Consider the following 16,356-nt stretch of genomic DNA (forward strand, 5'->3'; position numbering starts at 1 on the left):
AAAACGATCCACTTTAATAGCCAGTTTAGAGATCCTGAATCATTTAAATAGAACGATATAAGAAATTTATTGCATTGAAAGCAGTCCAATCAAAGTGATAATGATTTATAGAAAAGCAAGTTTTATAAAAATGTTACAAAAGAATTCAGCAAAAATAGTTCTTCAACTTTTCTATATAAATTGAACTATAAACTTTTCTAACAATATTCTCCAAAATTTTCTAATATTTCATTAGAAAATTAATATGGAATATTCAGATCTTTACCAATAATATCTAATAAGATTCATGATAAAATTTTGTTTACCATAATAAAATTTTCTTTGAACATTAATCAAAATAACGATGATTCTATCAAGATCAATATTCCTTAAAAATGTTGCAATATAACTCATTTAATTATTAATAATTCTAAATATCTACTTAATATCCCATTAGAAGATTAGAATGAGATATTTAGAATATGCAAATTACATATCTATATATATATATTTTTTTTTAAATAAAGATAGTAAAAAAATACCAAAAATGTATTTTATAGAAAAAAAAAGATTCTTATTATTAAAATTAAAATCTAATCTAATCCAATCTATCAAAATTAATCTTAAAAAATGTTAAATAAAAGTTCAGCAACAATGGCTTCGCTAAACATCCGGTTAATGTCTTATTAGAAAATTATTACGAAATATTTCGACTATTTATATTATCCTATTCTTTTTCCTTTTTTTTTTCTTAGATATAACAATAATAAAATTTATTATTATTAAACATTATTTTCAATCTCGACATAAATAGAAAGAACGTCAATCAAAATGGCGAATATCTCTGAAGGATCAAAAGTATTTTGCAATAGGACTTCACTTTCTCCTTTAAACGCGTAGATACTCTCAGTAAAGCCGCGTATTTCATATCTGATATACAGTATATTAGACGGATAATGAAAAGAAGTCTAATCCTCCGTTTTACGATCCCGCCTCGCATGCGAGCAGGGGTCATTATTGTCGTCTATAACTCTCCGAAGGCCGAGCCTTTGGAACCTTAGCGTGGGTGCGGTACTCGAGTTATTTGAGACTCGCAAACCAAGCGGCAAGTGCAATTTCCAATATTTATTACATACATATTACATCTTTACATATTCAACTTAGCCTATTGTGAATCCTTTCTAATCGAGCCTAATTCATATGATTTCAAACTACGTTTAGTTTTATCAGAAAAAAAAAAGAAATAAAAGAAAAGGAAGATCAATCTTTAAACAACGATATTATTATTTAATATGGTTAACTTAAAAAGTTGAAAAAAGAATAAAATAAAAAAACATCGATTTTTTCGAAATATTTTTATTTTATAATATTATCTCTCATAAATATATCTTATGAATGTTTTTCTCATCAAAAAAAATTCTCGTAAATCGACGAAGTTACAGCTGTGCTTAAACTTTAAACGTTGTTTTCTCGTTGTTTCATGTTTTTCATATTAATGCAAATGATATTTTGAAAAGTGCTTAATCCATTTGAATGAAAAATTTAATACAATTATTTCTCGTATTGTTATATTAGTCTTCGTAATTTTGAAATTTCTTTTTCAGTCGTAGCTTCATTTTTTAATTATTAACAAACTAATCTAATATTTTTATCGAAAATCATATGTTAAATGCGAATTATTCATATTTTTTTTTATTAAATGAAGATATTAAACATCAGTTCCTTTTTTGATGTTTTTTAAGGGTTCCTTGGTTTTTTTTGTAATATTTAATATATCGTAACATAAAATGATTCGTATTGTTTCGACATCGATAATTTAAAGAAGATAACTAATTGTTTTAATTCTTTTTTGTTGGAAAACATTCTTCAAAATATAAACAAAATATCACACATATTTCATGATTTTTTATTAATAAAATAAATTACATATGAAAAAGAAATAAAATCATAAAAACTGTTTTTTTTTTTAGTCGTTTAAGTATACGTAACTTGTTAATATAAACAAAATAAAATTAATAAAAAATTAAATAAAAATCAATATAATTACTTACTTTGCAATACATCCAAAGAGAAATGAAATAACTTATTGACAAGTAAATAAAAAATTTCTAAATGATAAAAGAGAACATTACATTTTCTTAATACAGGGATATCAAAATTTCGAGTTAAAAATCTCGTATTTGAATCTAACGTTCTTTTTGATTCTACTTTGAACATCTGTTTCTGAACGTTCTTATACTTTAGAAGCAACGTTATACGTTCCATCATCTAAGCCAATAACCAACCGAGTACCGAGCTACGGGTGGTATGTAACTGCAGCCGGTTCGACGTGCGAACATTTGGTTGGTTATGGTTGGTGGTTAACCGAACGTCATAGTTATAAGGGTGTGTGAAGTTACATAATGTCATTGTAACATGATACCTACGTTAGCAGCTTCCTATAAACGTACCTACGTATATCTATATATATATACATATCTATATCTATATATATATATATATATATATAAGTATGTAGATATACATATTATATATATGTATATGTATATGTATATATATGTATGTATGTATGTATGTATGGATGTATGTATGTATGTATATGTTCAAAGACCAAAGAAGAACATGGCTTCCATAACACACATACATAGTTATCTATATATACATATATAGATACATGTACATGTTCGATACATATGAGCAACCCTGTAGTAGCCACAGGCAACCAACCCCTCTTCTCTATCCGAGCCATTTGTAATGCGTTGGATTCCACTCGTAAAGTAAAGTTCGTTCCGAGCGTGCAACACAGACCTGTCAGGGGCGTGATTTTCGGGGGATTGTCCTGTGAAAATCGAACGTGTGTGTCTGGTGGAAAGAGAGGGGGCTCGAACCCGCGACACCCTGTCCTTTGTTATTACACTCGTCATACGTGAGATCGGCTTTTCTCGCTTCGTTGGGTGACCTTGGGTATTGAACGGTAGACATAGTGATAGTTCACATATGTCCCTTTTTACTGGTTCCTATCATTTTTCAGTTTTTCCATTGGCTAGTCATTTCTATAGCCATTTTTAATTTATTCTTAGCTTTTATTGGGGATATTATAGTTCTCTTTTTTGTAAATATGTATGGGTATATATATATACACACACACTTGCTTCGTTCGAAATTAGATTTAAATTAATTTTAGTATTAGGATTGGTATTATTTTTTTCAATAGATATTTTTGTTAATAATTTTTATTGTTTTTTTATATACATAATATATAAAAGATATAATATATATATAATTAATTATGTACATTATTATATATATAACATATATATAAAACATAATATATATATATAATTTTTATTTAGTATAGATCAGATATAAAAGATCCAGTTAGAAAAAAAGTCAACATTTTTTAATATTTATAATATGTTGTTGAGAAAAAATCATAGATTTGTTAATTAATATTGAAATTATTATACACTTTTCAAAATGGCACCGTAAATTACAGAATTTCAAAATTCTCACTTTACAATTATTTAAATCGTAAATATTAGGAAAAAATATTAACTGAATTTTGTCTTCATTTAATTTTTTAAAAGAAATAAAAAATAAAATAAATTATTTCTATTTATTAATACTCGTCAAATGATATATATCCATTTAATGTTCGTAGTTTTGCGAACTAAATGAACTATATTAAATTACATAGGAAAAATAAAAGAAAAAGAAAATACAGAAACTTAGAATTGCTGAGTGTTAGTATATTCATATAGGATAATCATTTATATAGTTAAAATGAGATACGAAAAAGGAGATAGAGTGGGGATAGTTCTGACTAGGCAATCATGTTTGCAACGACGCAAAGAATGCATCCTGCTATGCCTCTTTTTCATTGACCAGCTATCGTCAGACTTGTCGAGATCAAATTTCCAATTCAATTCGTACTTGTGAATTTGAATGTTAACAAAAAAAAATGTATAGGAAAAAAAGATTCCGCGTAATTTACAAAAAAAAAAAACATAAGAATATAATATCTTCGTCAAAATGTATAAATTCGAAATTAGATAAAGACATATCGATACAAAAAATGATCGAAAAAAAGTTAAAAAAAAAAAAAAGTAGAAACAGAAAACAAGATATAGAAGAATGAAGATGGCAGAATAAAAAATGGCAGCGAGTACACGATAGTTCCGATGTTCCACGAAAAAAAAATCGTAAAAAAAAAAAGAAAAGAAAAGAAAGATTAAAATTGACAATATCCGAGCCAAATTTTTACGAAATAAAAATGGAGATGGAATACCGGATGTGATCTTTACTGATGAGAAAAAAATAGTTGATTTTCTTAGTGCGGTTAACCGATCAAAAAATATCTGACTTAGACATCTAGAACGAAAGGATCCATTGTTAGAAAACGAAAGAAAGAATCGCATCCATCAAAAGTTTCATGCTTTCGTTGACATGGACGCGTTGAGGTTTCAGTGATCGAGTCTGCATTTATTATATATAGGATGGGACAATACGATCTATACAAGTCACAGACATTGGTTTGTATTTTTCTAATGCGATGGAAAGGGTTGTCCATTATACGTCAAACGTTATTTCTTACTTTTTGTTTGTCTGCGTGACAAACGGATGTTATTATCAGAAAAAATGTTTAAAAAAAAAAAAAAAACGAAATGATTTTAATTTTCAATATTATTATTTCTCCCTTTATTACAATTTTGTTTCAATCATTTGTTTCGAATTATTGAATACATGTGACAATATTTCGCCATTTTTAAAAATCGGTTTTTTTATAATAGTTGAAGTTTATTATTTATAATGTATTTTAACGAAATTACTAAAATTAATATTAAGTTATCATAAATATTGAAATTAGTATTATTATTATTAGTTTATTATTCTGAAATTAAAGAAAAATAAAAAATGTAGGGAATAAATTTTTTATATAAATGTTAATATAAGTTATATTGCTTACTAAAATAATTAGAACTACGAAATTAAATAAAATTTCCGCATTTTTATTTGTCATTATAATTATTATTATTATTATTAATTTTTTTCATACTTGTGACATAGTTTTTGTTTAATAATATTTATTATTTTAATATTATCATTATCAGCATTAAATAATATAAGAGTATTAATTTAATTATTGAACAATATATGTATGTGTGCAAGTATATATACATATACATTGACAAATAAGAATATCTATATATTCTTATCTAATTTATATAATAAGTTAACATATAATGAATGTTTTTTATTTACAAATTTTCTTATTTCTTCCATTGAACAAATTATAATAACAACATACAGAAATTTAAAAATGAACGCACATTATATATCTTTTAAAAAATATATATAAAGCCTAATAAGAAATTTAATTTTTGAAAAATGTAATTTATTAAAATTTCATTTATTAAAAATATGTGTCTTTAAAAATAGATATATAAAAATTAAAAATATTTCAAAATATCGAATATCGCATTCTGCCAGAATTTTACCTATTGCATTATTCGTAGGCTGTATTTACTATTAAAAAAAAAAAAAAAAAAAAAAAAAAGAAAAAGAAAAAGAAAAAAAAAGAAACCAAAAGATAAAAAAAAAATTTTGTTTATTTATAGACGGAGGTTGAAGATATGAACGGTGATGGCGTTTGCGAAGGTACTGGTACGAGTCTGGGCCCGACGGAAAGCACTGGTGGCCTCATCGGATCGGACATGTCTCCTGGTGTAATGGAGTGCGGTGGATGCGGTGAACGCGTCCGAGAACGAACTATTTTGTGCGTTGGCGGGCGTACATGGCACTCGAGGTGTCTTAGGTGTTGCGCTTGTGCCAGACCGTTGCACGATCAGCACTCTTGTTTCTTAAGGGGCATGCGACTCTACTGCAGGCACGACTATGCACTGTAAGTCATTTTATTCTTCTATTTATTTCTTCTTTTTCACTACTCTTTCTATTTTTTGTTGTTTTCTTGTTTTTTTTTTTTTTTTTATTTTTTATTTTTTGTTTAGATTAGGTCATTCATGAAACGGGGATATATCGTGATAAGTTTTTTTTGTCATTTCTTTGGATTGTATTAGGACGTTTATAAAATGGGGAATATTTTGTGATAAGTTTTTGTCATTTCTTTGGATTAGGGGATATTAAATGAAGATATTTTGTGATAAATTTTTTCATTTCTAAAATAAGTCGATTATCAAATGGGAAAACGTGTAATAGATTTCTTGGTTGGAAAGTCTAAATTAAATTATACAATTTTTTGAGAAAGACACTTATTCAATAGGGACATGTTCAGGGACATGTTTAAGATATCTTCATTATAATTAAGTTAAAGTTTTCAATTTTTCGGAAAAGGGTAAGGCACTTATCAAATAGAGAAATATGTTATTAAATAGCGATATATTGTAATAAGTTTTTTAGTTATAATTAAGTTAAAATTCTCAATTTTTTGGGAGAAGATAAGTCACTTATGAAAAGAGCAACGTATTATAATAAATTCCTTATAATTAAGTTTCTCAATCTTTTAAGAAAAGATAAGATACTTATCAAACAGATATATGTTGTAATAGATTTTTTACTTATAATTGAATCATGTTTCTGAATTTTTTTGGAAAAGAGTAAGATGTCAAATAGAAATTTGTTGTAACGAATTGTTTATAATTACAATATAATTAAATCAATATTTTTAATTTCTTGAGTAAGAATGAGATATTTGTCCAATAGAAATAAATTATAATTGATTTCTTAGCTATTATTAAATGACTAGACAGAACATTGAGTATTTAATTATTTTTCGTTTATTACTTCTCGTCTTGAATAAATTAAATACAAATTATTTAATAAATATGTCTGTAATAATGAAAATGTTTATTTGTCGAATATCAAGTGTTACATTGGGTGAAAAGCGTGTCATTATTATGTAATCTTTGTATTAATCACCGATTCGAATTTAAATTTGATATCAAATTCATTTCGTACATAAGGTGTTACATATTTAGTCCCAATTGAAATAAAGAAAAAAGTATGAACGAAAAGCAAAAACAGAAAAGATAATGAAAGAAAAATTCGTAATAAAAAAGAAATAAAAAGAGTCATACGCATACTTGAACACTTTTCATGGGACGAACGAGTGAGAGATGAAAATTATTGGGTGCCAATGGGCTCCTTACTTTTAATCTAAACAAGAAGGAGAAACGATCGACTGGTTAATTTGGCAGCCTTGTAGAATACGAAACGTTTCAGAATTGAGTATCGTTGTTCTTCTGATGATACAGATACACGATTTAACCCATACATCTATTACTTGAAAGTGTGTACGTTGGTATAATATGTGCACACTCATTAAGCAAACGCAGTTAAGTTGAGTCTCTTGATCTCCGTTGACCAATAAGAATGAGTATTTTGTGGACGACATAAATCGAAAGGGAACACAACGTGTAATTGGCGCCGTTATCGAACCCGCGTTTCGATTCATATACGAGATATCTCCTGGCTTTTCTCAATTTAGTGCCGTACCTGACAGAAACGTAATCGAAATGAATTCGATTAGGTTATAGTTATGAGAGAGAGAGAGAGAGAGAGAGAGAAAGAAAGAGAATGACTATCGAATGTTTTATTTTATTACGACATCTGAAATGGACGTAGAAATGGCTTACTCTCCTGTTTCTAATATTCCTATTATCGTGAATTATTTTGTCGATCTATAAAACTGATTTTATTTAATCGATTAAGATCTGATTTATTTTTTTATACGTTAGAATTTTTATACTTTAGTACTGTTAATGATTGAGAATGGATCATTTAACAGATCACACGTAGGTTGATAACTATATATAAGTTATTACAACGTTCTCCAATACCATCGTTTCACTTTGTGCAATTCTATTAGCTCGAATCATTGATCAGTTTACTATTATCCTGTATTTCTTTATTCTGTGTTCAACAATTGACCTGAAATCTTAATTGATTCACGATTTCATTAGATACTAAATGATCAACTTCATATTTTCGTCAATTTCGTTCGATACTCAAGAATCAATCCGATATTCTTATCTCATAATTTTATTCGCTATCCAATAATCAAATCGAAACTTTTATTAATTGACAATATTATTATTTATACAATGATTCATTTGAAACTTTCATTAGTTTACAAATTCATTAAATATTTAACTATCAACCTGAAACTTTTATTAATTCACTATTTTATTCTGTGTTCAATAATTGATCTGAAATTTTAATTGGATCTAATGATTTCATTCGGTATTAGAGTGTCAATATAAAATTTTCAAAAATCAAGTTACAATTTCGTTCTGCATCCAATGATTAAGATACAATTTTTATTATCTCATAATTTTATTCGTTGTTCTGAATGATCCGAATTTATCAATAATTTACAATTTCATTATGTTTTAAGTATCAATCTGAAATTTTTATCAGTCAACAATTTTATTCTATGTTCAAAAATTGACCTGAAATATTAATTAATCGACAATTTCATTCGGTATTATAATTTCAATTTGTAATTTTTATCAGGTCGCAATTTCGTTCTATATTGAACATGCTACAATTTTTATTATCTCATAATCTCATTCGTTGTTCAATGATCCGAAATTATCATTAGTCCACGATTTCATTGAGTATTTAACTATCATCCTTAAACTTTTATCACAATTCTAGTCCACAATTTTATCGAATAATCATCTATCATCTATCACTTCACAATCATATTCCGTATTCAACTATAAATCAGGGTCTTTGATCGTTTCACAATTTGCAAATTTCTTCTGGCGTACGCGTTCGGCCGTTGAGGATTTAATTGAACCGAGAGAGAGAGAGAGAGAGAGAGAGAGAGAGAGAGAGAGAGAGAGAGAGAGAGAGAGAGAGAGAGAGAAAAGAGAAAAAAGAGAAGAAAAAAAAAGGAAATAAAAAGAGAAAAAGATGGGAAAAAGAAAAAAAAAAGGATATAAAAGATTGACTTTCGATTCGACGACGGAACGATGAACTTTGGCATAGAAATGTTCGTTACACGCGATGAGAAAAAGGAACATGCGTGGTCCGCTAGTAGCCTCGTGTATGGACGTATCTCTTTTTCTTATTCCTTATCTCTCTCTCTCTCTCTCTCTCTCTCTCTCTCTCTCTCTCTCTCTCTCTCTCTCTCTCTCTTTTTCTCTCTATCTCTTTCTCTCATAGAAGACCTCGAAGAGCCCGAAATGACTCATCGATTGTATAGACGATCCTCGAGCAAAGACTTCCCGAACGTGTTTATCCAACTGTCAATCAGTTAGCACAGTCACCTGGCTCACCAGCCCACCAAAGTCAAGTATCGTGATATCCGATCGCGACGTAAGCTCGATATCGCTGTCGGCATTATCAAACAGGGAAATCGACGAGAGGGAGAGAAGAAATAACAGAGTGAAAAAAAAAAGACAAAGTTATTTACGAGTCCGATACGTCAACTCAATCATACAATTCCGTAGAACGTTATATTGTAGTATATTGTAATTATACGTATAGTAAATATAATCTATATACTATAGCAAATTCAAAGATAAAATTTCAGGTTACTGGAATATTACTAGAATATTTAATGAAATTTTGAAACGATAATTTTAGTCATACATTTCAGTCGATTCGAAATGTCGATTTCAAAGAAATACTGTTATATGGTATAGATATATTGTAATTTATATGGTATGATAAATTCAAAAATAAGAGAAACGTATATTTCAGGTTACTGGAATATTACTGAAATATTTAATGAAATTATGAAACGATAATTTCAGTCGTACAATTCAGTCAATTTGAAATGTCAATTCAGTTGTACAATTTCGTAAATATATTGTAATCTATATGGTATAGCAAATTCAAAGATAAGAGAATCTATATTTCAGGTTACTGGAATATTACTAGAATATTCAATGAAATTATGAAACAATACGTCAACTCAGTTGTACAATTTCTTAAAACATCGTATTGCAGTAAGTAACTTTACGTATAGTAAACGTAATCTATATAAATTCAAAGATAAGAGAAAAGTATATTTGAGATTGATAATTAGTGAAATATTTAATGAAACTGTGAAACGATACGTCAACTGAGTCGTACAGTTTCATAGAACGTGATATTGCAGCAAATAACTATACGTATAGTAAATATAACCCATATATTATAACAAATTCAAACTATACTTCAAGATAGCGATTAATGGAATATTGAATGAAAATATGATGCCTACAATTCCATAGAACGTATAACGTTGTATTATATGAATAGTAAATACAACCTAGTAGATACAACTATAAATATAACTATAGGTATAGTAGATATAGCACATAAATTCAAAGATAAGAAATAGTTCATTTCACATTGGTGATTACTGAAATATTCAACGAAATTATGAAACAGTATGTTAACTCAGTTGTACAATTACGTATAATGTTGTACTATAGTGAATAACTATACGTATAGTAAATATAATACATAAATATAAAATATTTACATAATATATAAATATAATTATATTTATATAGTATATAAATATAAACTATGGTACAGCAAATTTAAAATTAAAAAGAAATATAATTCAAATTGATGACTACTGGAATATTCAATGAAATTATTTTGTATATATTCAATGAAATTATGAAAATTGATGAAGGCATTGGATTTATATTTCAAATAGAGAATAGAGAATAAAAATACAGTACAGAGTATAGATATATATATGAAATAGAGTATAGGGTACAGAAAAATAAAATTGGACTGATAACATTTTTATATCGATTCTTAAATACTCAACGAAATTGTAAACTGATCGAAAGTATCAAATTGATAATCTAATTGAGAATTGAAATTTTTTAAACAATAAAAGTTTCGAGCTTGTTCATTGAACAGATACCGAACACAATTCTGTGCGATAATAAAGATTTCAATTGGATTCGTTGAATACCGAACGAAATTGTTCGTTATATAAATTTCAATTTTTCAATGTAGGAATGAGACTATAGAGTTTGATAGAATTTCAGTGTTTTTTTTTTGAAATAAAAATTTTGTTGAATCAATGATATCCACCATGTCATCCATATATTCGTATAAAAATAAAATTGTTGGTCGACGAAATTTCATATTTGGATAAATAATGGATTGATAGAATCGACGAAGAGAGGAACGAATAGAAAATTGGAAAATAAAAAAATGTTGATAATCGATGATCGATAATCGATGAACGACGCGAGAATAATTAACGCGTCTTGCGGATAAGAAACGGGTATGGTTTAAAGGAACCACGAAGATGCGGGAGGTCTTGAGGAATCTGCCGCGTAATTTTTTGACTGGTGCTTTCCGCCTCGTAATGCTGGCTTACGATGACCCGGTCGACAGGATCCACGACCCGTAGAGTCGTCGACAAGGGATTTCGAAAGATCCGACCTCTTCCTTCGCTCTCCCGTGATAAATGATCGAAAACTATACTGAGTGATTCACTAAGCGACATTAACACTAACTCTAACTTTAAAACTCTTTGCCTAACGATCGAAATCATCTGAAAAGATGAACGAGTAGGATGAACGAACGCATTTTAGTATCTATCAAATTAATTGTTATAGAAAAAAAATAAATAAATTTTATAAATTGGATTTTAATGTTATACGAAATTATTCTTTATGAATGATTGGAGAATGAATTCGATTGATTATAAATTATTATTGTTATTATTAGCATTATCTCTTTCTAGAAATCTTTGTCACGTTTGAAAATTGTATTATGTTAACGTTAGTATAATGGAAAAGTTTCTTTAAGAAAGATTAGAAAAGAAATTAAATCTATGTCAATGTTAGTATTATATAAAATTATTTTTATGGATGATTATATAAAAAGAATTAGATCGGTTATAAATTAGTGTTACTATGTTTGTCCTCAAGTATCTTCTTTATGAATGATTTGAAAAGAAATTAGATATACATACGTTTGTATCGATATTAGCCATATTTTTTTTAGGAATGATCAGGAAAGAAATTAAATCTATGTTTAGCCAGTATTATCTGAAATTTTCTTTATAGATGATTAAAAAAAAAAAAAAAATTAAAATAATTATAAATTATTATTATTTATCTCTGTCTAGAAATCTTGATCATATTTAAAAATTGTATATATTTTTAATCGCAATAAAAATTCTATACATTTTTGTCAGTATTATACGAAATTTTTTTTAGAAATAATTAAAAAAAGACCTTAGATTCGTTATTAATTATTACAATTATTCTTGTGAAATTTGACAAATTATATTTTTATAATAATAATAATAATTTATATTATACTATTATATATACAATATAATACAATACGAATGATAATATATACAGAATGACGTTAAACCGTGTCAAGATATAGAAACAACGTCGCTCACATTTCTGTCAATGTAAAATTCAGATCCCTATTTAACTATCGTGGGCGTGACGTTTCTCTTTAACACGAACATACACAACACTATATATCTCATCGAATTAGAATATCCACCGTCAAGAAACAATAGGATTAGAACTACGTCTACGCTCGATCAAATCTAATCAAATGAAACCTCTACTTAAGACCTAGCACTTTTATAATATTAAATTCTTTATAAATTGATATATATGCAACTATTAAATAAATATAATAAATTCGATATAATATAAATTAAATTATAAAAATTATTACATGTCGACATTATTTACATCTCAATATATAAATACAAAATAATAAAACATTATTAAATATTTTGTATATTTTATTTTATGAAATTATTAAATATAAACTATTATGTATGTAATATAAAATATACAAAAATTATATAATTATCAATATAAATAATTAATATAATACAATTATAATATAATCATGTATAATTAAATTAAATATATAACATAATTAACGATATAAAATAAAATATCATTAATCACAAAATTATTAAATATAAAATATTATATATATATATGTATATGTAATATAAAATATACATGCAAAATAAAATATCATTAATTATTTGAACATTTTAAATCATTCATTAAATTATTCAATGTAAAACATTACACATATATTAAATGAAATATAAAATACAAAATATAAAATATAAAGTGAAAAGTATAATTAAAATGTATAATAACAAGTGTAATAAAAAGTATACTATAATTAAAAAAAATAATAAAAACTAAAAAATCTAATAAATAAGAGCACATTATATCAGGTAATAGGTAAACAGGCAAATAGACAAACGGACAAATAACAGACAAGTACTCCCTTGGGACCAATTACCACCCTCGAGGTGTCGGGCCCACCAGGGTAGTCGCGTGGCCTCATAAGATATCTCAGCGTGGGGGCGGAAAGGTCTGACTCGCGTCTGTTCGTGCTTAGAACGTTGGTAGTAGTCCAGTAAAACCGGACGAGGAATCGGGATGCACTTTCCGTGTTCATGAATATGATAATGGGCTAATGGCCGGCTAGTCGTTGTTTAATTACCGCTCGAAGCACACACATCGAGTTAAGAAAGGAGGAGTGGGGGGAGACAGAGAGACAGAGACACATACAGAGAGAAAGACAGAGTGAGAAAGAGTGAGAAAGAGTAAGAGGGAGAGAGAAAGAGAGTAGAAGAAAGATTCTCCAGTGCCATTCATCTAGCTATACGTGCGTGTGTCTTGTAGCATGCTCGTGTCGCTGCCGGTACATGGCTACCGTTTACATCGGGACTAACCTACCATCTTCGGACCTGTATCTCTTTTTCTTTATTTTATTTTTTTTTCCTCCTTTTTTTTCTCGTTTTTTCTTTTCCGTTTTTTCCTGTTCTTTTTCCGTTTCTTTTTATTTTTTTTTTTTTTTGCAATTTATTTTCTTTCCCCGCGCTCTGTTCTTCCGATAGAATTTTTATTCTTTGTCCTTCTTCTCGTTCGCCTGTTTTGTTTTATTTATTTATTTTTTTTGTTCTTTCCCTTTTTTCTTTTTTCTTTCTTTCTTCCTTTTTATTCTTCCCACTCCTTTCCTCTTCCTATTCAGTTTTCTTATTCACTTGTTTAATCTTCCTTTTCTTTTTCTTATTTTTTTTTTTTAATGTCTTTTTTTTGTTTCCAAAAAATAAGTGCCGAATTTACGACGAAGCGATTTATTTCTTCAATTTCTTTAACTTCAGTGCCAATATTTAAATTGATGTAAAGTGTATTATTTTTTTTCTTCTTCTTTTTTTTTTTTTCTTTGCTTTTCTCTTTTCTCTTTTTTCGAAAGTTGGTACACGTCGATACGAGTATAAATTGTGAACTTTAGTATGCACTTTCTCGTATTGATAAAAATTGCGATTAACGGTGAATTTGGATATTTATGTGAAAACATTTATTTCATTAATTATATCTCTATATTAAATGAATTTAAGTTCATTTGAAGTTGTTACATGCATACATACATACATACATACACATATATATATATATATATATGAAAATTTTGAAAAATGTTTGGAGGATTTTTATAATTATCATTTTCAAATTTTGTATTTATCATTTTATTTTTTTTTATGTCTCTCTAAGTCAATGATAAAATGATTAATTATTTATTACATAATTCTTAAATAATTAAAATTTGTTAAATAATGAATCATTTTATTAAAATATTAAAATTATAAAAACTTGCGAAAATAATTGTAAGATTCTTTGTTGATCCTAGTTAATGAGTGATCTCAATTTTTTCTAGACATTTACGAACATCAATCATCCATCAAAATCGCAATTAATTAATATTGTTGATTTTCAAAAACTTGTAAAAAGAATTAAACAAAAAAAAAATCAGTCTTACGATACGCACATAATCATTCATTCGTAATTCAAACATTTATAAAAATGAATGGTTACTAAATCGAATGATATATAATAAACAAAAAATTATAAAATTATACAAACTCTTTCAAACATCATAACCCGATATACAATTAATCAATTAATTACTTTTATTCTCGTCGAGTATAAATAATGATCGTTCGAGAAAAAAAAAGAAAGAAAAGAAGAAAAAAAAACAGGAAGAAGGAAACGAAAGAAAGATATAAAAAAAGAAAACAGAAGCTTAAAAATTAGAATTAATTATTACCGATCTTCCATCAACTTATAAAATTGTGTTACTATAAACGAATAAATCGCGAATATGAATATTCGAAATAATATGTTGCATACACGAAGCATACCGAAAGAGGAACGATCTTAGCTCGCTTTTCACATCCTAAAGGAGATAATAAATGACCGTGAAACACGCGGCACATTGGTTGGCTACTTACTTCGAGTAGAAGACTGTTCAGGTCTTTTTAAAAAGATTTCTTTCTCTCTCTCTCTCTCTCTCTCTCTCTCTCTCTCTCACTCTCTCTCTCTATCTATCTATCTCTTTCTGTCTCCCATCCCCCTCTTTCTGTCTCTTCTCCCCTTCCACTCTCGAACACCATAAGACTTTGTTTTATTTCTCGTAAGAAGTAATCGTATCTCTGGCCTATTCCTTCTACCCAACTAAACGGAGCTCTTATCTAATCGCAAGAGCTGGAATTTGGAGAACCAAAAGGAACCTGCGCGCGAAATCGTTTCAACCTTAACCATTTTTTTATTTACATTTTGTCTTTTTTGTTTTTTAATTTTTTCTTGATTTTTTTCCCCTTCTTTGTGAACGCAGGTATGTGTGTATGACTAATACATATGTGTATATATATGTGTGTGAGATTACGAGCCGCTTTCATTTCACAATCTCTTACGATTTACACCCTCTTACGATCCCTCCCGTTCCCCTCCCCCTCATTCTCCCAACCAACCCACCCTCTCACCAACTCTTCCCAATGTCTTACGCTTTCTACTTCGCGATTATATCGGTAATTAATGCGAGACATCGCTAAGGCTTTTCTTTTACCAGCCGATTCCTTTCTCTCCAATGTTCCAGGTTCTTTATTCTTCTCTAGACTAATAAGAAATGCCTTCTAACAAACGCAAGAGGTACCAAATTAAATTTAACGCCTCAAGGATATTATTGGGTATAGATTTAAAAAGAATAAAAAGTAGAAAAAGAAACGGAAAAAAGAAACGAAAAGACAGAAGGAAAAAAAAGAGGATGGAAAAAACTCATTAAAAGATTCGATATGGTTCGTGGCAAACTTAATTGTATGCGGATTAACCGAGCTCAAAGTTCGTGATTTAACTACAACCATTTTCTGCTTCTTTATTGAATTTTGAGATTTGCGAAGATCGATGATATCTCGTTCTTAGAATCGTTGAATATTTAATTTGTTTTTCTTTCTCTTCTTTTTCTTTTTTGCCCTCTTTTAATTAATATTTATTAATATTATTATTTTTATTGTTGTTATTATTATTATTATTATTATTATTATTATTA

The 16,356-nt window shown here is 27.8% G+C and overlaps 1 protein-coding gene across 3 annotated transcripts in view; it reads left to right on the forward strand.

Annotated features, from left to right (window-relative positions):
- The window catches only part of LOC122633778 (LIM/homeobox protein Awh-like), a 37,045-nt gene that overhangs the window by 9,823 nt on the left and 10,866 nt on the right, over window positions 1-16,356 (forward strand). For all 3 annotated transcript variants that reach the window (XM_043822118.1, XM_043822119.1, XM_043822117.1), the window contains exon 2: window positions 5,598-5,881. In XM_043822118.1, the coding sequence (XP_043678053.1) occupies window positions 5,598-5,881 (284 nt within the window). The remainder of the gene's footprint in view (window positions 1-5,597; window positions 5,882-16,356) is intronic.

Source organism: Vespula pensylvanica, chromosome 13 (genome assembly GCF_014466175.1).
Source record: "Vespula pensylvanica isolate Volc-1 chromosome 13, ASM1446617v1, whole genome shotgun sequence".
Classification (NCBI taxonomy): domain Eukaryota; kingdom Metazoa; phylum Arthropoda; class Insecta; order Hymenoptera; family Vespidae; genus Vespula; species Vespula pensylvanica.